At 39.6% G+C, this 23395-nt stretch overlaps 1 protein-coding gene across 6 annotated transcripts in view; it reads right to left on the reverse strand.

The window, feature by feature from the left end:
- Positions 1-23395, reverse strand: part of PDE1A (phosphodiesterase 1A) — a 190317-nt gene that overhangs the window by 76846 nt on the left and 90076 nt on the right. For all 6 annotated transcript variants that reach the window (XM_073306084.1, XM_073306085.1, XM_073306088.1 and 3 more), the window contains exon 2: positions 14231-14344. In XM_073306084.1, coding sequence (XP_073162185.1) covers positions 14231-14344 — 114 coding nt within the window. The remainder of the gene's footprint in view (positions 1-14230; positions 14345-23395) is intronic.

Below are 23395 nucleotides of genomic sequence, written 5' to 3' on the forward strand. Positions count from 1 at the left end.
ATCTATTCACTTGGTTGTACTAATGAATGATATCTAATTATATTTATATAGGTGAATAGCTAGGCCACCAGTAAATACCCGAGCATTAGGGAGCTATAGGACTCTGGAAATTTATATGCTATAACATACAGATCTTATGACTCATGAACATGCATTAAAGTAAATATTTCACTTCACTTTCACTGTACAGACATTTATGAACATTGAAAATTGACCAAATTTGATACACACTTCCCAAGTCATAAAAATCTCATTAAAGTATATTATAAACAATTTTAGATTGGCTTAATTATTATTCACAAAATGCACTTAAGTACAAATGTGATTGAATTGGGATAAAAGGAACAATTGAACAGAAGTGTGCATCAACTAGAAATATTAATATAGTACTTACATAACAGTAGATGAAATTTTCTTTTTGACCCTATGACCATCCGTTTTTGATTTGGCTGAGCTGCAATTTGTTTTGACACCAATTTTTTCCTTTTTATCCTGGGTCATTTTGCAGCTGCTTTTTGTGCCCTACCCCACTGCAGTAAATCACTACATTAAATATGTTAAGTAAATTGTACAGCCCCTTCTCCTAAGTGCAGGTCATTCTTACTATTACTACTGTTGCTCTAAACATAGCAGTAACAACAACAGTGTGATTCTAGAGCAGATGTATTATGAGGTCACTCTGATGTAATTACTGATCACTGTAATGTAATCACTGAACTATGTAACCTCTATGGTATGCCCATGTGGATGGCACCATTTAACATACAAAAATTTCGCACTAAAGAGCATTTTTACTTGTACTCTCCAATTACCTATACACTTCAAATCTCCATTTCCTTACAAAACTTCAATAAAAGAACAAGGAATTATTGATTTTTCCCCCCAATGAACGTTATTACTGAGCAGATAAGAGGAACTCATGTTAATTAAGACCAGGATTGGCTATAGGTTAGTTGGAAAGCCTCACGGACACTCATTTAGCCTGCAGAAGAGAAGAATGAGGGGGGATTTGATAGCTGCTTTCAACTACCTGAAAGGGAGTTCCAAAGAGGATGGCTCTAGACTGTTCTCAATGGTAGCAGATGACAGAATGAGGAGTAATGGTCTCAAGTTGCAGTGGGGGAGGTTTAGGTTGGATATTAGGAAAAACTTTTTCACTAAGAGGGTGGTGAAACACTGGAATGCGTTACCTAGGGAGGTGGTAGAATCTCCTTCCTTGGAGGTTTTTAAGGTCAGGCTTGACAAAGCCCTGGCTGGGATGATTTAACTGGGAATTGGTCCTGCTTTGAGCAGGGGGTTGGACTAGATGACCTTCTGGGGTCCCTTCCAACCCTGATACTCTATGATTCTATGATTCTATGATTCATATTATTCCCCCTTCTTAATACTCCTGCACATTTAACAGTTACGTTTGACACACAGGCCTTGTCTGTTCTAGGGAATTTACCTGCTGCTGAGAGAACGAGTGCAGCTCAGCTGATGCTGAACATGGTTTAATTGCAAGTCGTGGAGCAAGAGGAAGGACTGTTCAGTAGTTAGGGCACTAGACTACAACTTTCGAGACCTGGATTTGAGTGGCTGCTTCACCACAGACTTCCTGTGTCACTTTAGGCAAGTGAGTGTCTCTCTGTGCCTTAGTTTCCTATCTGTACAATGAGGAGAATAGTATTCCACTACCTCACAGAGATTAAGCCTCAGAAACTGCAGAGACACACATGAAAGATTATAATGGGGCTACCTAAGTATTCAACACCTTTGCCACAAATATGGTTAAACACTGCAAGGAAAGAGAACATGCCAGCCAGACCTGCCTCCAAACCCACCTCCCTGCAGGATTTAAGCATGATTTCTTAAGTCATGCTGAACACAGTTTGTCCTGGTTTACACTTGCAGCTAAACTGTGTTTAGCATCAATTCAGCTGCACCTGTGACTTTCGCCAGCAGGCTGCTCAGCAGGAGGTCCTCTGTGTAATGCAGAATTTCAGAATTGCCAAACAGTAACTTTATACATAAGAGTACTTCAAAGACATTATGCGTGTTGGAGATGAAAGATATTTCAACTAAGCTTGAGGTACAATCTCTTGAAAAGACAACATCCAACTAGTATAGTATCTCACATACAGTAGTGCATACAGTCAAGGAAAACGTGAAGAATTGGGCAACACTGAGAACAGAATGATGGAACTGTACCATAAGCACAACAAAATGAGGGCATAGAAAACCTCAGTTGTACTAGAGTTGTTGAGATCAAAGAGCTTAAAGCAAAAGATTTTTTCATGGTCTTATTCTGAAGGAGTTAAGACATTACATAATAAACAGGGAAAAACAGAACCAGCATTAATCCCTAGAGTTGTCAACTTTATTCTCAACACCTCTGCAGTCACAAGAGAAGACAGAGACAAAGAAATATTATTCATAATGAATTCTAGGAGGCAGGATTCAAAGCACATGGCTTAGCTATGTGTGTGCAAAAAGAGTATTTACAAAGTGGAGACAGAAAGAAGTAATGACTGTTAAAAGAAAAGATTAAGACAGAACATAGGTTTTGTGAGTTAAAATTTGGCAGGATTTTGTGCATCTGCTTCTAATTTCCTGAAAAAAATCTCCTTTGGGGCTGAAACTTTCCAGGTTCATTCACAGACTAGAGGTGATGACTTTCATTTGTTTTGATTTGAGGAAAATCCTTGCAGCTGTTTTTGAGTTACTGGAAAGTGAAAGGGGAAAATACTACTACTACAAAATTTGTTTTTAGACTTTTTCACTTATCAATAACTCAGGAAAAACCTCAAAATTTTGCTTGGAACAAGTGAGGACCAGGCCCTTTACTACTTATGAAAAGAAAAAGAAAAAACATTATAAATCAGAAAGTTAGATCAAACTGAACAATCACTTCTGAGCATGTTTGTGTAAAATTTTCATTTCATGTTCATTTTCATGCTAAAAAGTAGCAGATCTTAATGAAAGCCTTAGGTTTTTTGTGCGTGATTGTGTGTGTGTGTACACATGTGCACGCTACTTTCCTGGCCTCAAAAACCCAGAGACTGATGCTGGGATGATCTGCAGGACAGTGACTGTAAAACGTGCATCCTCAGCCTCCATATTAAGGGTCAGATTCTGCAAGCATACACACGTATTACTTAAGGAGACGTGAGAAGAACCTTGAGTAAAACTAGGCGAACGAGGTTTGTTGGCAATTTCGAAAAGTTGAAAAAAATATAGTTTCAGGTCAGACCAAAAAACAATTTTTGAAATTTTCAGAGAATCAAAAAGCTAAAAACAAGAAAAAAAACATATCATTTTGGGTCAAACAAAACATTTAATTTTGACAAAACTGAAATATTTTGTTTTGGTTTCACTGAAATGTTTCTGAACTTTTTAAAAAAACTAAATTAAAGGAAATTTTGAAATGAAAAGTTGTTTCATACAAAAAAATCAAAACATTTTAATGTCAAAATGAAACATTTTGATTGTTTCTTAACTGATTATTCTTTGCACCCCTAAATGAGCAACTTGATGGCATCAAAATGATCCTCAAAACATTTCATTGTTGCTAAATTTGCATTTTTAGTGGGGAAAAAAAAGTTTTGTCCTGAAATTTTCCCCCAGCTGTACCCTCGAGCTTAACTTTGCTCAATGGGAATACTCACTCGAGTTAACTTTCCTCAATGGGAATACTCAATGGCTATTAGCCAGGATGGGCAGGGATGGTGTCCCTAGCCTCTGTTTTACAGAAGCAGGGAATGGGCAACAGGGGATGGATAGCTTGATGATTACCTGTTCTGTTCATTCCCTCTGGGGCACCTGGCATTGGCAGACAGGATACTAGGCTAGATGGACCGTTGGTCTGACTCAGTATGGCCATTCTTATGTTCTTATATTCTTATCTTATGTTCACATGCATAAGCATTTGCAGAATAGGGAATCAAGGGTCTCTCTCACTGTTTCAGTTGTGCAACTGCCTTGTAAAGTCAGTCTTGCAGAAAAACGTATCCAGCCAAATAACTTCAGCAGAGATGTGAGCCTGCTACTCCCCTCTATCCTATTCACCTCACTAAGTTGTTGACACTGCTCCCCAGAATCCTATTAATATCTGGGAGGTGTGAACTTCAAAGCCTTGTTGAAATTATTTAAATTTTAGTATGCATGGACAGGTAATATTTTCTCTACATAAAACTAAATAATATAAAAAACTAACCAAAAATCCCCTATATTAATGCAACATTAAATTAGCTAAACACAAAAAGTCAGGAAATGCTAAATCTAAGATTTCATTTATTTCTGTAACATTAATTCTCTTGCACTGTGCACATATATAATATCTTATATTAAATATATACAGTATGTGGAATGTGGGTGTGTTAAGATTTTGCATTTAATTACATTCATTCCCTGGGTGGCACTCCCATTGACAGTAGTGGGAATGATGTGCAAAAACTGAGCAGAGAATATGGCACAGAGCACTTAAAACGTACTGTAAAAATGAGAGACAAATTAATATTGTACTTAGAATAACTAACAACTTGATCTATTTGTCATGGTAGAATGCTTTTTACAGAATGTAACTCTTCAAACTCCAAGTATTGCTAATTTCCAGCCTTTTCATTTAATTAGAATTTTAAATATAATAATGGAATAGTCAGAAGTACATTTTTTCTCCCTTAGGAATACATAAAATGTACTATGGAGGAGAGGAGAGATAAGAAAATGAGTCCAAATTTAAACCACTTAAAATTATCTGATGGTGAAAAAATAAACCCTTACTGCTGATCTGTCATACCGCCTGTGAAGATACTGAAATTCTAATTCAGTAAAATATATTTTGTGGCTTCCACAGCACCCACTGTTATGCATAGTGGGTGGAAATTGGCTCTTCAACTCAGTCAACCGATTAAGCCAGGAATCAACCCCTGGAAACTGTTTATAAAACAAAGTACTTTTCATACAGAGAACTGAAGAACCCATGGGAAGATAAAGTACTTATAGTCCAAAAGGCCAATTCATTCACATTTTTAACCACCATCCATGACCTTTCATGAATTTTACTGGCTTAACAGTTCTCTCCCTAAATTAACTTACACAGTCGTATCCAATTCTCGAATACTTCATACCTGCCTCTTCTATGTCCCCATCCTAAGTCGACTGAAAATCTCTCATTTACTTCCATTGAATTTGGATCAAATACAACAGTGATTGAGGTCCATCTCAAGCAGAAATAGGACTTTCTTGCCCAAGCAACAAACGTATCAGTCTTACAAGGAAGAATCCACCTCCATATTAGCCTCTTAAGAGGTATCAAGGAGCAGGCTTAGAAGAGTTGACCTGACATTATTGGCAGTAATTTAATTGCAATAAATGGCAAAGATGATATGGAGAACTACAAGCACTATGGTGATAAAGTAGTGGTGGGACACAAAATGTCTAATTCTGGATTTCATTGCTACAGAAGTTAGTGAAAAATTTCACTTGTGTGATAAACGCCCCTTCCTCTTTCAGCTGCCTTTTCTATTCAGAAGTGTAGATTTATAGCCCAAATTTTCCCAACTGTCCAAGAGGGTTGTATCTGGTGTCTGGCCCAGGGCCGTCTCTGATTCAAAAGCTCATTTCACAGAAGTTAAGGCTGAAGGTTTTTAAAATGCAAATATCTGAATGTTCTATCAAACTGCCTTTTGTTGGCCCCCACAAGATTTTAGAAGGAAGGGAAGACAAGGAAGATCTTTGGAGGCAGTATGCAAAGGTGGTGAGAAGGGAACAGGCAAGTGAAAGATATCATAAAAGAGATGGAGGGTTTAATTAGGACAAGACTGAAAAATAAAAAAAAAATTAGTAATAATGTTCAGTTAGTAAAAATCAGTAACTACTTGAAAATGGCATGATCAGTTTACTAAACATCATATATGAACTGGGAGGAGGGGGGGAAATTTGCAGAATTGTAGCTAAAATCCCTAGATTTGCAGTTATTTTAGAGGTGTTTCATATCCCCAGTAATTGTGTTAAACTCACCTCTCAGAAAAACCTGCAGCTTATTACAAAAGATCTTTTAAAAGGGTTTTTTTTAATTATTTTTTGTAAAGCTAAGAAGGCTTGAAAGCTTTTTGACAACACAAGCTTCTTTAATAGCAGTTTTCAAAGAAGTATCTTTTGTGAATTCTCTTGATGGATGCACAAAATCATTTTCTTTGAATGAAGCACTTATGGCTGGCAAGGCTACTTCAGGTAGAGTACATTCATCATGTGACATGATGGAGCCTGAGAATAGAACTGTGAAGTCATGGCAAACTCAGCTGAGCTGTAGTTTTGAATTACATTATCAAACTTAAGTAGATCAACATTTTAATGTTTTGTTTATGAACTTATCACATTCTATTACCCATCCGTCAGGCCCAAGTACAAAGAGGAGTCATCTAGTTTATATTTTGCCATTTGGACAATACATGCAGACTGGGGATCCTTCCCTCAGTGGACTCACAGTAAACATCTGTTTCAGATATTTGCTCATCCTTGTTGAAATCTCAGACAGATTTATTTCTCTAGGTATTCATAATTTAAACCACAATCTGCTTGAATATATTACCCATCTCCTCTAAAATGAATTAGCACTGCTGAGCACTAAGCCTTCTTATTTTCCATGGATAGATACTGTGCCAAGCGATACACATTGTTTTCTTCATTTAGAAATTAATGACTTAATCAGTCAACCTTTTGGGGTGGAGGGATTGGGGCAGTATGATTTTTAAATTTAAGTAAATATCTAAATCTATTTTAGATATTAAGATTTCACCAGTCCTGCAAAGAGATGTCCTAATGTAGATCACTATGCTGATGACTTCACAGAGGGATTAATACTAGTACATCTGTTTTTGCATGCTATGAGTCTATGAAAATGCATCACTTTGTTTTCAGGATAAAATCAGTTGTTTTATAGCTTAGACTAGAGAGTCAACTGGACTTCACAATTTATATGTTCTGTGAAAATAGAGACTGTAAATGCCCTATAATATCAGGTGATGAACTAGAGCTGCACAGATTTTTCAGTTCATTAGAAGTTTTGAAAAGTTGTGGGTTTTTTTTTTGTATTGTTTCAGGTTGGCCCGAAAACAAAAATTTTCAAAATGTTCTGCAAATAGGCTAAAAGTTTCATTTCAGGTGGAACAAAATATTTATTTTAGACAAAAATCAAAGTGCTTTGTTTAGATTTTGAACATTTTTAATACTTCTTATTTTTACAAAAAAAATGAAAGGGAAATTTTGAAAATTAAAATGATTTCATACAAAAAAATGAAACGTGGCATTTTCAAAATGCCAAAAGTTTGATTTTTTCTGATTTTGTTTTTTTCAGAATAAACAGGTTTGATGAAACCAACAAATTCGCAAAACATTTCAGAGTCAGCAAATCTGCATTTTTCATCAAAAAAGGTTTTGGTCAAAAAAATGTGGCTCAGCACTATCATGGACTCTTCCATCGACTTAGAGCATCTCCACCACCTGCTGTGCAACTGCGCCGCTGTAAGTGCTGAAGTGCAGCTGTCGCCTTAGTGGGTGTGATTGGGAAGGTGAATGGAAAGTTAAGTTGTAAACAGAGGCATAACAAGCAGTATGCTGGAGTCAGGATGTCCATGCCAGCTAAGATAAGCAGGAACACCTTAATGCAGGGCTGGGCAAACTTTTTGGCCTGAGGGCCACATCTGGGAAAAGAAATTGTATGGCGGGCCATGAATGCTCAGAAAATTGGGGGTTTGGTGCGGGAGGCTGAGGGCTCTGATTGGGGGTGCGGGCTCTGGGGTGGGTCCAGAAATGAGGAGTTCAGGGTGCGGGAGAGGGCTCCGGGCTGGGGTAGGGAGGTGTGGTGTGGGAAGGGGTGCGGGCTCTGGGGTGGGGCTGGGGATGAGAGGTTTGGGGTGCAGGAGGGTGCTCTGGGCTGGGATCAAGGGGTTTGGAGGGAGGGACGGGGATTAGGGCTGGGGTATGGGGTTGGGGCCTGGGGAGAGGCTCAGGGGTGTAGGCTCCCAGTGGCACTTACCTCAAGCGGCTCCCGGAAGCAGCAGCATGTCCCTTCTTCAGTTCCTATGCGGAGGCACAGCCAGGCAGCTCTGCACACTGCCCCATCCGCAGGCACCGCGTAGGAGCCGGAGAAGGGACATGCTGCTACTTCTGGGAGCCACTTGGGGCCATTGGAGCACATAGGAGCCAGAAGGGGGCTATGCCGTGGTTTCTGGGAGCTGTGTGGAGCAGCCCCCGACCCTGCTCCCCAGCTGGAGCTCGCGGGCTGGCTTAAAACGGCTCACGGGCTGTAGTTTGCCCACCCCTATCTTAATGATAGGGATAATGGACAACAAATCTGGAATTTAAAGATCAGATTCCACATGGAAAATGCATGGGCAGAGCATGCTGCGCAGGGATTCGTTCTTTCAAAGTAACCAAACCAGTCCCAAACTGTGTGATGCAATGTATAGTAAATGCAATGTACTGTGAAAATATATATAAAGAAAGAGGTTTTCTGTCTAACTTTGGATGTGTGGTATGTCCTATACCCACCACCTATGCTTCAGTCTGATCACCTCAGCATAGCTTTACTGTATGCCAAATAAAGAAGCCTGAGTGACAAAATCTGGATTCGAAGTGACTTTTTAGATCCCAGAGAACTGGATGACGTGTTCACCCAGAACCGGAAAAGATGTTCTGGATAAGCCAAGTGGAAAAGGTCTCAGATGGAATCCCAGCAAAAACATGTTTAAATGGCAGAAGAATCAGATCCTATGTCTTTCCTGAAAAATAAAACCTCCAGTTCTCCCTCACGCTCTCCTGGGGCATTGGTTAAATACTAAAGAGAGAAGACCTCACGAATAACCAGCACTACTTTTTGCAGAACCCGGGGCTCAGGTTAACCTTGTTTAACATGAGAGACATGTTGACATCAGAGTACAAAATGGCAGTTTCACAGGAGCATTGTTGAATCTGTATTCTCAGCAGATAATTAAGACTTCAGCTCTTTTATTCGGTTACTGACATTTTCATTTCTCTTTAAAATAGAAACTTTTGCAGCAACTTCTAATGATCCACAATAGCAAAAATCAGTAAACTTAAACAGGTATCACTACAAAATGATGGTGACTTTAAGAAACTTACTTTCATTGTTATGTTTTTCATTTCCCACTTGGATATTAAAAGAGGAATATTTAAAATGGAGTGGCAGACTACCAAACTCATAATAAACCAGCTTTCCTACCATGGACACATTCTGACTTCTTTTTGCTTTAAGATTTCTCACTCACTCAGGAACTGTCAAAAGCTTCCTTTGAAGATTGAAGGCTTCAGCTTTTTTAATGAGACATTTACAATCGCTGCCCAAAAGGAAAACAATTTCACATAGCTCTGAAAGGCTTTCCCAACTGCCAGGCTACTTTCTAAGATGACTACTTTCAGCACTGCATAAATGAAGCTGTTAGCATATTTCTTGGAAAAGGATAGTAAAATCTTAAGAGGAAGAATTTTCTACCACATTCTCAGATTATACGATAGTGTGTAGAGCAACACGGAACCAGACAGAAGGAAAACAGGAGAACCTGAAAGATTTCCTTCTTACTGTATTAAACAGCTTCATTCTAAAGCCCAGTTTCAATATGTGTTGCATCCTGTAAATAAACCGACAAGGTTCTGGCAATTTTACTTACAGAAATATACACCCAACTTTTCTATGGAGACCCAGTCTTCTCCTCTGACTCGAATGAAGTATAATGTACAAATATGGATAGCAATAGCTCCTTAAGTCATAGCGTAACAGGCTGGCAGCGTTCACCAAGAACACCCCATCCTGTTAGCATGTGTTGATTCTGCTTGGAAGGGTTGGGTGGGTTTTGCTGGCTCGTTACCTCATTTGGATATGAGAGGTAAGAGTGGCTCTTACAAAGGATATAGGATGAGCAGTCTGGAGGGAGGAACCCTACGAGCAGTGAAGTCTGGGGCAAAAAGTTTGAACTGAACCTCATGGGGCTCATCTTGTAATGTGTAGCACACAGGAGGAATATTGGGCATGCAGAGCCCCACTGATTTCAGTTGTGCTCTGTGTAAGAGCAGCAGGTTGGCTACATGTTACATATTTGCAGGATCAGGGCCTACATTATTTTATTGTAAGTTTTTCTGTTAATAAATGAAATCCCAGGAAGGGACTGAGTTTGGATTCAACACAACGTGTATTTGCCGATAAAGGTATCTGCTGACAAATATCTACTAAGTAAAGTAGTGCTAATTAAAGAACCCTCTGCTGCAGTCCTTAAATCAGCAAATCTCTTGTTGAAGTCTATTTGCATTATTAAGAAGTGCATATTCAGACTCAAAATATCTGGGACTAAACACTTCCAGAGTACTACAAGAAGGAGGGATTAACCCATCCTTTGATGATCTAGGCTATTATTTTTAATCTGCTAATAGATAAATTTAATTCCATTCCAAATTCTCATTGGAGAAACCTTGTGTGGGGCAAAGCACCTGCTTGGATGGGTAGTAACTGTGACCACACAGAATTGTTTCTTCCTATTTCATTCACGGGGACTTAATATTTTATCATTCCTGCCATATAGCAGATTTCCTCCCCAAAGATTGGAGAGAATTTGTCTATGGATTATGCCTAAAAACTTTATACTGAGGATTTGGAACAGAGTTTACCACTAAGGCTGATTAAAATGCAGTTACCTTTTCTGCATTACCCATGGCAGAGTGCTATGTAAAAGAGCTAGTATTATTATGAATACATTATAATGGAGATTTCAGTTCCCTGTGCTGAACAATAGCTCTTTTAATTTCCAAATTGATTTCAGTGGTGCAGAATCAAGACTTTAAGGAGCTCCAGAGAGAATATTTTGTAAATATACGGCTGTGAACTGGCTCAGGGTTGGGCAGCAGATTGTGTACACATCGTGGGTCAAACTGTCTCTCTCTCACACACACACAATAAGTAAACAAATAATAAATGATGAAAAGTAAATTTCTTTTTATTATTTAACGAGCCACTAGAAACATAGGTAAGAAAAGCTGTTATATGTATGTGTTTGTGTATAATACAAAATACTGGCAGGGCTGCTTTACAGCTGGGCATACATTTATAAAAGGGAATGCTGCCAGAACTTGATGGGTTTGGAACTGAAGTCAGTACTCATTTTGAAATTGCATTTGAGAATACAAATTATCACTAGAGTAAAAAAGAAAGAAAAATAGCTCAGGTTTCTTTTAATTTAGTGCTCTGAAATATGAGATTACCAATACAGAGAATTGTTTTAAGAATAAATGTTGCTTTGCATAAGGTCAGAGAAGAGCAAAAAGTCCTTTATTCAAAGATTTAGTTACAGTTCTTGAAAGTATTTTAATAGTCTCAGGACATAAAATAGTCTCCTTAGAAAAGTAGCCTGCAGGGAATGGGAATTTTCCAAACCAGTGTGAAATTACATATATTTGCTCTTATTTGGGCAGTCATAATAAGCCTGCTAGCCCCCTAATGGTGACTAACTCATTTGAGGATTTGCTCACACTAAATGTAATGCACCTGTTCCAGCCACAGAATATGTTTGTGTGGCATGTTATCCTGCTATTTGTATGGAATTCTACCTGCTGGCCATCATGGAGGCTTAGACCTGCTCTGTGATGTCCTTCCACACAAAGCCATAAAGGCCTAGCTACTTCATTATAATAGCTCTGTTCATATTCCTACAGTACCCCATGTTTGAGAGGAGGCAAAACTCACATTATGTACATAGTCATGGTACTCCTACTGAGAACTGAGTTAGGAATGGTATGTCCCTCTAACCACAGCGTTTGAGAAGTGGATGGGGAGAATACTCTCCCCTCAGCTGCAGTGCTTTATGCCTTTGTCTACGGCTGACTATGCTGAAATCCATTAACACATCTCCTATTATTGCTAATGGGAATTACATGCTTTGTTTGGCCATGTAGCAATAGAAGAACCAATCACTATGAACTGCATGCTCCCCTTTGAAGTAAAGTGGTAAAGAACTTTCTAAAGATTCCTGGGCAAGTGAGCTGCGCAAGCAATCATGAGAAAATAATTGTTTATCACTGGCAGTGGGCACGTCATGCTGGAGAGATTTAAAAAACAAAGGTTTCAGACTAGCAGCCGTGTTAGTCTGTATTCACAAAAAGAAAAGGAGTACTAGTGGCATCTTAGAGACTAACCAATTTATTTGAGCATAAGCTTGCATTGGATGCATCCGATGAAGTGAGCTGTAGCTCACGAAAGCTTATGCTCAAATAAATTGGTTAGTCTCTAAGGTGCCACTAGTACTCCTTTTCTTTTTAAGAAACAAAATTTTCTGTCCTGGGGGAAATGAGCAGCATTGCAATATTACAGCATCGATTATTATTGGGAAAGGCATAGCCCAAAGAAATGTGCAGCATACTTTTCTGAGGGCTTGTTCACCTGAGGAACCCACACAGGCTAAAGGGTGTGATTTTTAAACAGCCTTCGTTAAACCAAAAGCCGTGAGTGGACACTCAGTTCACTTTAAAGCAGGTTTATTTTGGTTTAGCTTTAGTCAATTAGGAACTGATTTAAGATAAACTGAAGTAAATGTCCACAAAGGGGTTTGCACCAGTTTAACTAAATCAGTATAAAATGAATTAAATTAAACTGGTGTAGCTTTCTCATGGAGTCAAGGCCTGAGCCTCAAGCCCTCTACCTCAGCATCTTTGCAGACGGTTTGCCAGTAGTAGCTCTAGGGTCAGCATTTCAGGGTAGGCACTGGGACTTGTCTTAGCTTTGTATATGCTCATTACACCTCCAAGTCAGCTAAATATTTAAGCACATACTTAACTTAAAAGCGCAATGTTCCTTAGAGCACATGGACAGAGGTCAATGAGACTCCTAAGGTGCTTTACATTAGGTCCTGTGCTTAAGTACCTTGCCCAACTGGGGACATTCCGGGAACTTTTGAAAGTGCCTCTGAGTGCTGTGTAATGGCTGACAGGCTACTCAGTAAAGTTCTTCTGGTGTTGTAGCTTTGCAGCCCCTTACAGGAATATGCACATGCTAACGACAGGAATAGGACACTGCAGCAGCTAATCCTGCCTGGCTCCTTCTGATGCAAGAATTAGTCTGTGATGTGAACTCCTGTGAATGGTGCACAGACTGCTGCTGAAGGTCAATTTATTTTGCAGTGATTTCATTTGCTCATTTTTCAGAGCGGAGCAAGCCCCACAACCCCCCCATGGGAGAGCCTTCAAAATTATAGATGTGCAATTCTTGGTATGTGAAGGAAATTAAAGGAAAAGGGAACAGAAATATTACATGAGTATTTCCATCCATCTTTCTAAACGTAGAAGCTTTTCTATTCTATAAAGGTTCATATGCTGCGCTTATCATAGTATCTGAGCGCCTTCCAATAGTGTATTAAGCACATTGAGATGAGTTAGGTCCTTGAAATGATTATTAAAAGGTCAGGCATTCTTAAATTGAATAAGGAAACAGGACCAGACACACATTGGACATCCAAATAATATTGGAGAAGCTTTGACAGGCATTCTTGGAAGCACATTCAGTTCAGGAGAAAACTTTAAAAGGTCAGTACAGTAAAATATAAGACCTAGGGAAACACCAGAAAGTTGCCTTACAGTTAGTTTAACTTCACTTACAGGGCAAGTCTTAGAATTATTTCAAGAAGTCACATATAGGAATATTTAGAATTTACAGTCTCATTAAAGTCAAACCATTGAAAAAAATAATTGCAAGTAATAATTCTAGTAACAATCATCAAGTTTTTATATTTGTGAAAAATAGAATAAAACAAATCCTAGTTTTTCAAGTTCTTTATTGTGGGCCAGAATACGATTCTCAGATTTAGCTTCATTAGCATTTCACTTGACAACAACTCTCGTCTCTTTAACAGGCATGTTTGTGCTGTAAAGTACCCTTCACAGTGATAAAGAGTATCAGAATCTGGCTGCTGGATTTTTCAGTTATACCCATCCATAAATTCTCATGACATAGGATTGTGCTTCACGCATTTTCCCATTAAAGTAAATGGGAACTGAGCAAGCTCTCCAGAAGGTGACATTTGATCCCCTGAATCTTAAATACCTTCACTTGCTCTTAAGACCTAAGAGCCATATTCTGTCCTTATGTCTTCTGCTAAGCACCAGCTGATGTCAGTTGGAATTAAGAGCAAACACCAATGGTCCAATATAAGCCCCATCATAAAAGTCTTGTTTTTCCCCCTTGAAGACTCACCTGGTTTCATCAATATAAACTGCTTCCAACACAGATGCTGCATATTCAATATTCTTTTTTAAATCCACCACATTAACATCACCTTTCTCCAGTTGCTTGACCAGGCATCTTAATCTGTAAAAAAACCAAAATAAACACATCATTATATGTTCTTGGATTCATAAAAATCTAGCAACTATTTTAGTCGCTGTATTCTATCTGGAGTTTAGGAAATAATACAGTTGTCCATAGCGCAAACAGAAAACCTTTATCTTCTCTCTTTTTTATTAAAAAGCATCTGTTTTTAGAACACAGATAGTAGTAATGAGCAGTGCATTTTTACAACGTTATGAATTTGTAACATATTAAGAGGAGATAATTAAGATAACTTTCAATAAAATCAGAGGAGCTCAATAATTATCAGCACAAATATTTTTTAAAAAAATTATGATTATACCTATGAAGGTTGTGTCTAATTTATACATAACCAACGATATTAGCAAGAAGTTGTTTTAGTTCTAAAAGGCCTGCCCTTTAAAAACAATCATCTGTCAACAAGGTGCAGTGAAATGTTAGCCTTCTGTATACCTAGCTTCAATTCCTGTTTTCATTTTTATTTTCTCCTCCAATACATTTTAGCCTCAGATTTTGCTTTTGTTTTTAAACTAAAGCTCTATTGCTTTCATTTGTTTAGAGAGGATTCATCGTTTTTGCCAGCTAGAAGGTAGTAACTATAGCATTAGAAAAATCCAAACATATTCCCCCGTGTTTTTTTATTTTGGTTCAGATTCCATCCATTCCCATTGATGGGGGAAACTCAGTTCTGAGCCTGCTTAAGCTAACCATGTAGAGCAATGAAACTTCAGTCTTATCAATGACAGTTCACTGTTGTCCCAGACATACAGGAAGAAAAGCAAGATACATGGGATGTGGTTTAATTAGGCCACAACTTTATTAACTGAACTCCTCTGAGAGCTACCTGGTAATAACTTGTACAGTGCAGGTCATGATTCCTTCCTTAATCATTTGCACCTATTGGGGGAAGGCTGCTATCAGCACACCCTCCCCCAGCTGTCCCCAGACTGTTACTGGGATCCCACCACTCTCCCCTCATATAAGGGTAAAGGGACTTATCTTCTCACAGTGCCAGATATTAGAAGCCCTAATCCTGTTCCCCAGATTCTTTAGGGGATGCCTTCCCCTAAGTCCACTTCCCATTCCAGTTTATCAGGGAACCGGACCGCCTGTGGAACGAGTACCTGCACTGGGCACCTGCCAAGTTGTCACAACTTGAACCATTCCTCCTAACGTACCTAGGCAAGTCCTGGAGCTGTTGTGGGGAAGGTGAAAATAAAACAAAAAAATCCTGCTTCAGCCAATCTGGAAGTGAGGGAAAAATTCCTTACCAGTCTCAAAAGAGGTGATCAGTGAAATGGCCACAGGAGATCACAAAAACCTGGCCTACAGCAATCCCAATGTGCTGGAGCAACTGATGTGGGAGAGGGTTCTGTCTGGCAGAACAGAATATATATATACCCTCCACCTGGTCCACAGAGAACCACTGGCTTACCTGAGCTCCTCCTGCCAGCCCGCAGCTCAGATGATGCCCCCATCCCAACCCACAAGAGGGGGTGAACTATTAAAGGAGCCATAACCCTTTTCTTCCTACTTGACCAGACAAGTCCTTTGAGGCTAATGGAGAAAAATTAATCCCCTGAAAACTATCCAGACCTGAGGCATATAGGTTTTTCAAAGATGAATTTTCCTTTTTCGGAGACGGCAATTTATTTTCTTTCAATGCTGAAGTGAACCACAGGATTATATGACAAGAGAAAAGCATATCTTTAAAATGAAATATGCCACTTCATTCCTTTTAAAATAATTTTATTAAAACTATTATCTTGACTTTTTCCAAGCTAATGTAGCAGTGCAAGCTTTTGGCTGAAGAAGTGCATTTAAATTGAGAATCAGTCTCAGTAAATCTGAATCTCCCTTCAGAAATAATTTCATATTTGTGCCCCTTTTGTGAAAAAGTGTTATATTTCCTATCCCTGTGGTTCCAGTGAGACACTAAGATAAAGGTTAATTAATTAAATGTAATGTGGAGCCAATGTCCATTCATTATGATTTTTATTAGACCTGTACTCAGTATTGGATCACTCTTGATTAAAATTTATGGAGTTAAAAAATTAAAATGCTATTTGCAGCAAAACTCTTACAATCCATTTAAAGTATAAAGGTACCATATTATCATCACCAGCATCGTGGCTCAGGCATGGACCACGACTGCATTGTGCTATGTGCGCTACAGACAAAAAACAAAAAGACAGTCTCTGTCCCAAAGAGTTTACAATCTAAGTAATCAGCCATAGAAACCAAGCTATTTTTTCTCTATATTGTTCTGACATGAGTACAGATATGTCCTGGTCTCAGCTAGGGTTGCCGGAGGCTCCAGAAATTAAAGATTAATCTTTAATTTAAAAGTATGTCATGATGAAACCTCCAGGAATACATCCAACCAAAATTGGTAACCTAAGTCTCAGCATTCCTTGCAGAAATCAGGCCCTTGGGGATATTCTTGGTAAGCAATGTTTTTAAAGGACCAATACTGCTCCTCTGAAGTCACCAACAGTTGTGCGACTGATGTCAATAACAGCAGGAGCAAGTCACATGTTCGCCTGCAGCTCTTTGTGAAAGTAGATATTAACCACCTGAATTTTTTAAATGGCTTTACAAGGATTCTGAGGTTAGGTTAGGATTGCTTTCAGGGATTGCTGAGTTTTCAGCAAAAACAGTCTGACATTCATAAACTGGTGATTTACATCATGTGTGGGTACCAGAATTTCTGAGGCTCATGACACATCTGGGTTTTGAATCTGTTTCACTCCAGGGTAACCCCCTTGATTTCAACTCCTGATTTACACTTATGTAAGTAAGAGCAGAATCAGGCCCAATGTTATGTACTGTAGCATATATACATAATACCAAACTAGCCTTTTACACCCCTCCCCATGAAAATTAAAGTGATCAGTTCTGACTTCACCAACATTATAAGAAAATGAACAACTCAGTTAGGTTTAAATTATTTCAGCTCTGTCTGCAGCTATCTGGATAGATCAGACCAGGGCCATATATAAATACATACATATTTTAATGCCCCAATGCCTTCCACCTGTTCCTGGTTGGAATACTGAAATCTGCTTTCTTTTACACATGCATTTTCATTAGCTGAGTGGGTGGTTTAATTTTTTTTTATCTCAAGTACAGATTCTAATTTAGAGTAGAAAAAGCAAAAAATTAAACCTTAAGCAATAAACCCCTAGGAGATCCATTAAACTCTCCCAAAAGACATGAAGTCATAACTACTTCAAGCAGAATGATGTGCAGTGAGCCCACTTTAACCTTCACAGCTATGAAGGGACTGTATAAATTAGTAATAATCAGGGCACACAACAGACCAAATTCTGCCCTGCTGTAAGCAGCTGCAACTCCTCAGAAGCTAATGGAATTGTGCCTCACTACACAAGAGATTAATTTGTATGTATGTATGTATGTATGTATAAAGAAGGGAAAGAAGAGTCAAAATAATAGTGCTGTATTATTTAAATAACTGATATGTAGTTTGACTTGCTTATTTGTTCAAGTAAAGAATAAATATCTAGAAGCAGAAGCTCATCTAGTTAAATGGATTTTAGTAATCTGCAGGAAGTGACTGAGTGGCTCTTAATACTGAAAGAGAATCATCATATGCCAAAGCACCAAGCACTTATAGTTCATCAGTATGTGTTTACTCAAACATTTTAAAGAGTTCCCTGCTGTATTTTAATGAGTGCAGAGGCCACAGAGCATCAGTGCAGATATAAATATGGGTTTTATTAAAGACCCTGAGACAGAGAACTTAAAGGAACATGAAAAATCACATTTGTTTGATTTTTTTTACCACTGTAATTACAAGGAATCCCTAAAATTACTCCAGTAGAAACTTAATAAGAAATAATGTTCTTCTGTCTCTCCCCCCCCCACACACACACACTTTGTTTATTTTGTGCACTTGTTAGCACTTTGCATATTGTCAGTTTCATGGTTTTGCTGATGGAAAGGTGCACTTGTCTCCTAGACTAACATGATGACATGGACTGCTGGTCTGGGGAGCTCATTCTGGTTCTGCAAAAGGGTCTTCTTCAATAAGAGCAGCAGAAAAGCTTGGGTCAGAAGAGTCTCCTTTTCCTACAATCTCCACAAGAAGCTGGGGAATAAGAGGAGCTGTAATAGCCTGCCAGATGAGCCCCCTGTCTTCACACATTAGAATCTTGCATAGGACTAGAGAGAAGGAGAAGCCTGGTGGGGTAGGAAATCCCCTACACGGAGGCTGGGGAATAACTAAAACCTGGAGAACCAAGGGAGAGTAGTTCTTTCCTCCTCAGCGCCCTGCAAAGAGCAGGAAAGCAATGGAAACCTGGAGAGTTTCCACCCCAGACCTCAGCAAGGGGCCAAAGGCCCATGGGGACTGGGTGATAGGAACAGTGATAGGGATGATTCTTCCTTCACGGGACTCCTCTACAAGTTCAGGAAGGTGTTTGAAAGATAAGAGCCTTTACCTCAACACTTGATGCTGCCTGCTGAAGAGGCAAGCAGGAAGACGCACAGAGCGAGTGGGCGGGGCCTGAGCACCTTTTGTGGTATTTCTTTCAGATCCGCCCTGTAGAAAAATACCCTTATGAAACAGAAAAATCTTTAAAACTTCTTTTGGAAAAGGAATTTTAAAACACGGGTAGAATATGGGGGTAGGGGGATGGGACTGTGTCCCAGGATGGGAAGTGGGGGGATGCAGCCTGAGGGAAGGTGTGGTAGTTTGTGTGTCCTTCACTGTGGGAAGGGAAGGGAATGACACAGTTTAGGTGCTCTTCAAAATGTGCTCCACAAAGCAGCCCCTAGCCTTCTCTGCAAGAAATCTGTTTTAGCTAAAAGTCACCCTACTGAGAGAATACACTGAGCACAGCTTCTACTCTCCCAATTCCTGATCTGACCAGGGCAGGACTTAGCCCGTATAGGACAAATAGAAACAGGGGACAGCATTTCTTTTTATTATTATTACAACTAAACCATCATATCTGCAGTTATAGTGGCATACTGCTATAGTCACATGAAGTGTTGGAATGAGAAATCAGCATTCCATTTTCAAATGAACGCTGTCCGGTGCCAAGTTCATCCTCATAAAAACGGGGCAAGGGTTTTTTGAAAGACAAAATCTTAATGTCTATTCTGAAAGTTAAAGATTAGGAAATAAAATCCAAATGAGTGTCTATAATTTAAAGAATTCCTTGACAGGCAGAATGATGAAACATCTAATTTAGAACCTGCATTATTTTTGTATTTTTGGCTCCAATGCAGAAAATTTATAGTAGCCAACCCAGGGTCACAAAGGTGATGGGGGAGATAACCGTGAAGAGTTCAATAGGACGGCAAATACAATTAATGACTATGATTTGATTGTTTGAATCACTAAAAGAGGCTACAGTCAAACGTAGACATGAAAATTATCAGACCAGCAGGTGGAAAGTCCTCTTTCAATTCAAATTAGCGGAGAAAATGATAGGAATACTGTTTCATCTTAATTAACTGGTCATTTACCCATTGAACTGCATATCAAAGAAGATAACCTAGCAATGGAAGTGTTAGAAGTAAAGCCTTTCAAGACAGAGAAGCGTGGGGTGAGGGAAGAGAAGAAGTGAAGACCAACACAAGGAGCACCTGTTTAGGGGCAGCTGCCTGAGATATTGTGTCTGAACTAGGCATGGTTCCTCTGGGAGAACTGGATGCTGCTGCATCCTCTTAGAGAGTGCAGACCCAGATCTGCTGGCTGTTTCACAGGACCACCAAGAACCACCCCTCCTATCGCAGGTATGTATAGGGCACATGACCACAGTACTGCCGACTGTACTCTAGGGCTAACCCCTTAGGTCTAGGAATGTCTCTGGGCCCTGCACAGAGGCAAACAGGGGAAGGAGGCAGTTCTTCTGCTCTCTTCCTCCCTTTTGGAAATATAGTCTGTCTGACAGCACTACATATGCTCTCAAATTACTTTAAAGATTTCCCCTTTTGCATTCCCCACACAAATGCTAGTAAAGCCAGGGCAATTGAGTTTAAAAGCACAGAATCTGATTTAGGCCACAGTCCTGAAAAGTGAAACCTGTGGGTGGATCTCTGCACTCACTTGGAGCCCCACTGAAGTCAGTACTGCTCTTTGCAAGATCAGGGCTTTGGACTGTAAGTTCTAGGACAGGGACTGTGTCATCCCGTGTTTCTGATAGTGGTGAACTCACTATGTTCAACAAATAAACATCAATAATTGTTTTTTTCCTGACACTGTCTCCACTATTTCTCCACCTCCTTTCTTTTCCTGTATTGTTCTATTCCTTCTTCCCCTTTATTTTCATTTTCTCATTCCTTCTTTCTAATCTTCCTTAGTATTTTCTTCCTCTTCTCCACCCTCTTCTTCCTTTTCTTCTGTCTTACTCTTTTCTAACCATCCCTGTTTCTCTCTTCTAATTTTAACTTTTGAACTTCTCAGTCTCTCCTTAACCACTGCACCTCAATCTCTCCCTTCATCCATACCACACTCTACCCTGCACACCACTTACAAATGCTGCTGCTCCATCATTCACTTACAGACATGCAGAGAGGCCTCCCACATGGAGGCTGAGATGGATCTAGATGTCCACACAGACGTATTTCCTGCACTCCCCCTCTAAGAGATGCCTGTTCCCCACAAAGAAAACCAGTAACTTAGAGATGCCTGCATCCTCATCCCTCCCACCCACCCACTGCTATTTGCACGTTCAGACAATCTGCCTAACACTAATATCAAAAGGTCTAGGGGCAGGGATTCTCTCTGCTTCCCTCAGATGAGATTGGCACACCACTGACACTACTTCATGTTGTGGTTTTCCAGTAGGCCAGGCTGCCTCAGTACTTGGTCTGCCATGTGCACTGATCCCTCGGTGTTTGACTTTGTTATGCTGCCATGGCATGTACTGTAGGGAACCTCAGATCACAGCATAGAATGTTAAATTAAAAATACAATAGGCAGCAGAGGGGAGCCAGGTCAAGCCCTCCTAGTATCCCCATCCCAGCTCCTAGCTCCACTCTTCTCCACTGATGCATCCAATCCCACATAGATTAATCTAAATTTTGTTGGGACATGCAGAGATTGGATATGGATTAATGCTTAAATTGCCACCCAGTGGAGGGGTTCTATGGGGATCCTATAAATCCTGGGGCCCTCTGGGAAATCTGCCTGTCAGTCACTTCGACCCTACAATATGACATTACAAAGATAGCACAGGTTGTCTTCTTTGACAAGGTTACTAGCCTAGTGGATGGGAGCTCTTCAAAATATGCTCCACACTGCACAGGATATATCTTGATTTCAGTAAGGCTTTGACATGGTCCCACATAGCATTCTCATAAGCAAACTAGGGAAATGTGATCTAGATGAAATTACTATATGGTGGGTGCACAACTGGTTGAAAAGCTGCACTCAGAGTAGTTTGCTGTCAAACTGGGAGCATGTATCTATTGGGATTTCACAGAGGTCTTCTCCTAGGTCCAGTACAATTCAATATTTTCATTAATGACTTTGGGAATGGAGTGGAGAGTATGCTTATAAAATTTGTGAATGATGACACCAAGCTATAAGGGGTTGCTAGCGCTTCGGAGGACAGGATTACAATTTAAAGTAACTTGACAAATTGGAGAATTGGTCTGAAACCAAGAAGATGAAATTCAATAAAGACAAGTGCAAAGTACTCCACTTAGGAAGAAGAAAGTCAAATGCACAAATATAAAATGGAGAATAGCTGGCTAGGCAGTCATACTGCTGGAAAAGGATCAATTGGTTATAGCGGGTCACAAATTGCTTATGAGTCAACAATGTAATGCAGCTAAGAAAAGGGTAATATTCTGGGGTGTATTAACAGGAGTGTTGTATGTAAGACACGGAAGGTAACTGTGCCACTCTGCTTGGCCCTGGTTAGGCCTCAGCCTGAGTACTGTGTCCAGGATTGGGTGCCACGGTAAGATGTGTGTGGACAAAGTGGAGAGAGTCCAGAGGAGAGCAACAAAAATGCAAAAACCTGACCTATGAGGAAAGGTTAAAGAAACCGGGGATGTTTAGTCTTGAGAAAAGAAGACTGCGGGGGGACCTGAAAACAGTCTTCAAATATGTTAACGGATGTTACAAAGAGGATGCTGATCAACTGTTCTTCATGTAGGCTGAAGGTAGGGCAAGTAGTAATAAGATTAATCTGTAGCAAGGAAAATTTAGGTTAGATATTAGGGGAGACTTTCCAACTATAAAGATAGTTAAAGCTCTGGAATGGGCTTCTAAGGTAGAATTCCTATTGTTGGAGGTTTTTAAATACAGGGATGGTCTGGGTATAGTTAGACCTGCCACAGTGCATGGGGCTGGACAAGATGACCTCTTGACATCCCTTCCAGCCTGATATTTCTATGATTTAGAATCACGGCTCATATTTGTGTAGGGAAGGTAGACCCAGACAGAAGCTTCGGCTCTTGACTGTGTGTCACAAGTAAATGTCTAAGAGATTCAGAATAGGCCAGGCAATCACAAAAGGACAGAGGATGTATAATTAAATGATAACAAGTGGGTACTGATGGCACTTCGTGTCTCCTGCTTTAATAAGCCTGGTAGAGTGTGTGGAGCGGATCCAGAGCAGGCAGAGTAGGACACTCCATAGGGAAAATCTGTATGTTTATAATTACCTGGAACATAGGGAAGGTTAGAGAATGACTTCCCCAAGCAGCCACACTAATTAAATGGGTGAGCATGGCATGTGAACTGTCAGTAGATAGTTACTCAGTGTTGCATAAAAGCAAAATATCCATAGAGATTAAGGCAGAAGAGCTGACAGATTTAGTACAGAGATCAAATGTTTAAGGAAACAGTAAATATGCCAATCAATGAGACAAAGTAACAAGTAACTACAGCACACTTGGCCCAAATCATCAAGAAACAAAGGAAATTATAGGAACAAAGAGGAAAGTTCCAAAACTGAATTATTGCTCCAGTTGTACTGGACCTTTTTCTCTGTTAACAGTGTTCATTTTCCTTTGAATTAACTGTGGGAAATGGAAAGGAAGTATGAGACAAGTCATTAGGCAAAT

This window comes from Lepidochelys kempii, chromosome 11, assembly GCF_965140265.1.
Source record: "Lepidochelys kempii isolate rLepKem1 chromosome 11, rLepKem1.hap2, whole genome shotgun sequence".
NCBI lineage: Eukaryota > Metazoa > Chordata > Testudines > Cheloniidae > Lepidochelys > Lepidochelys kempii.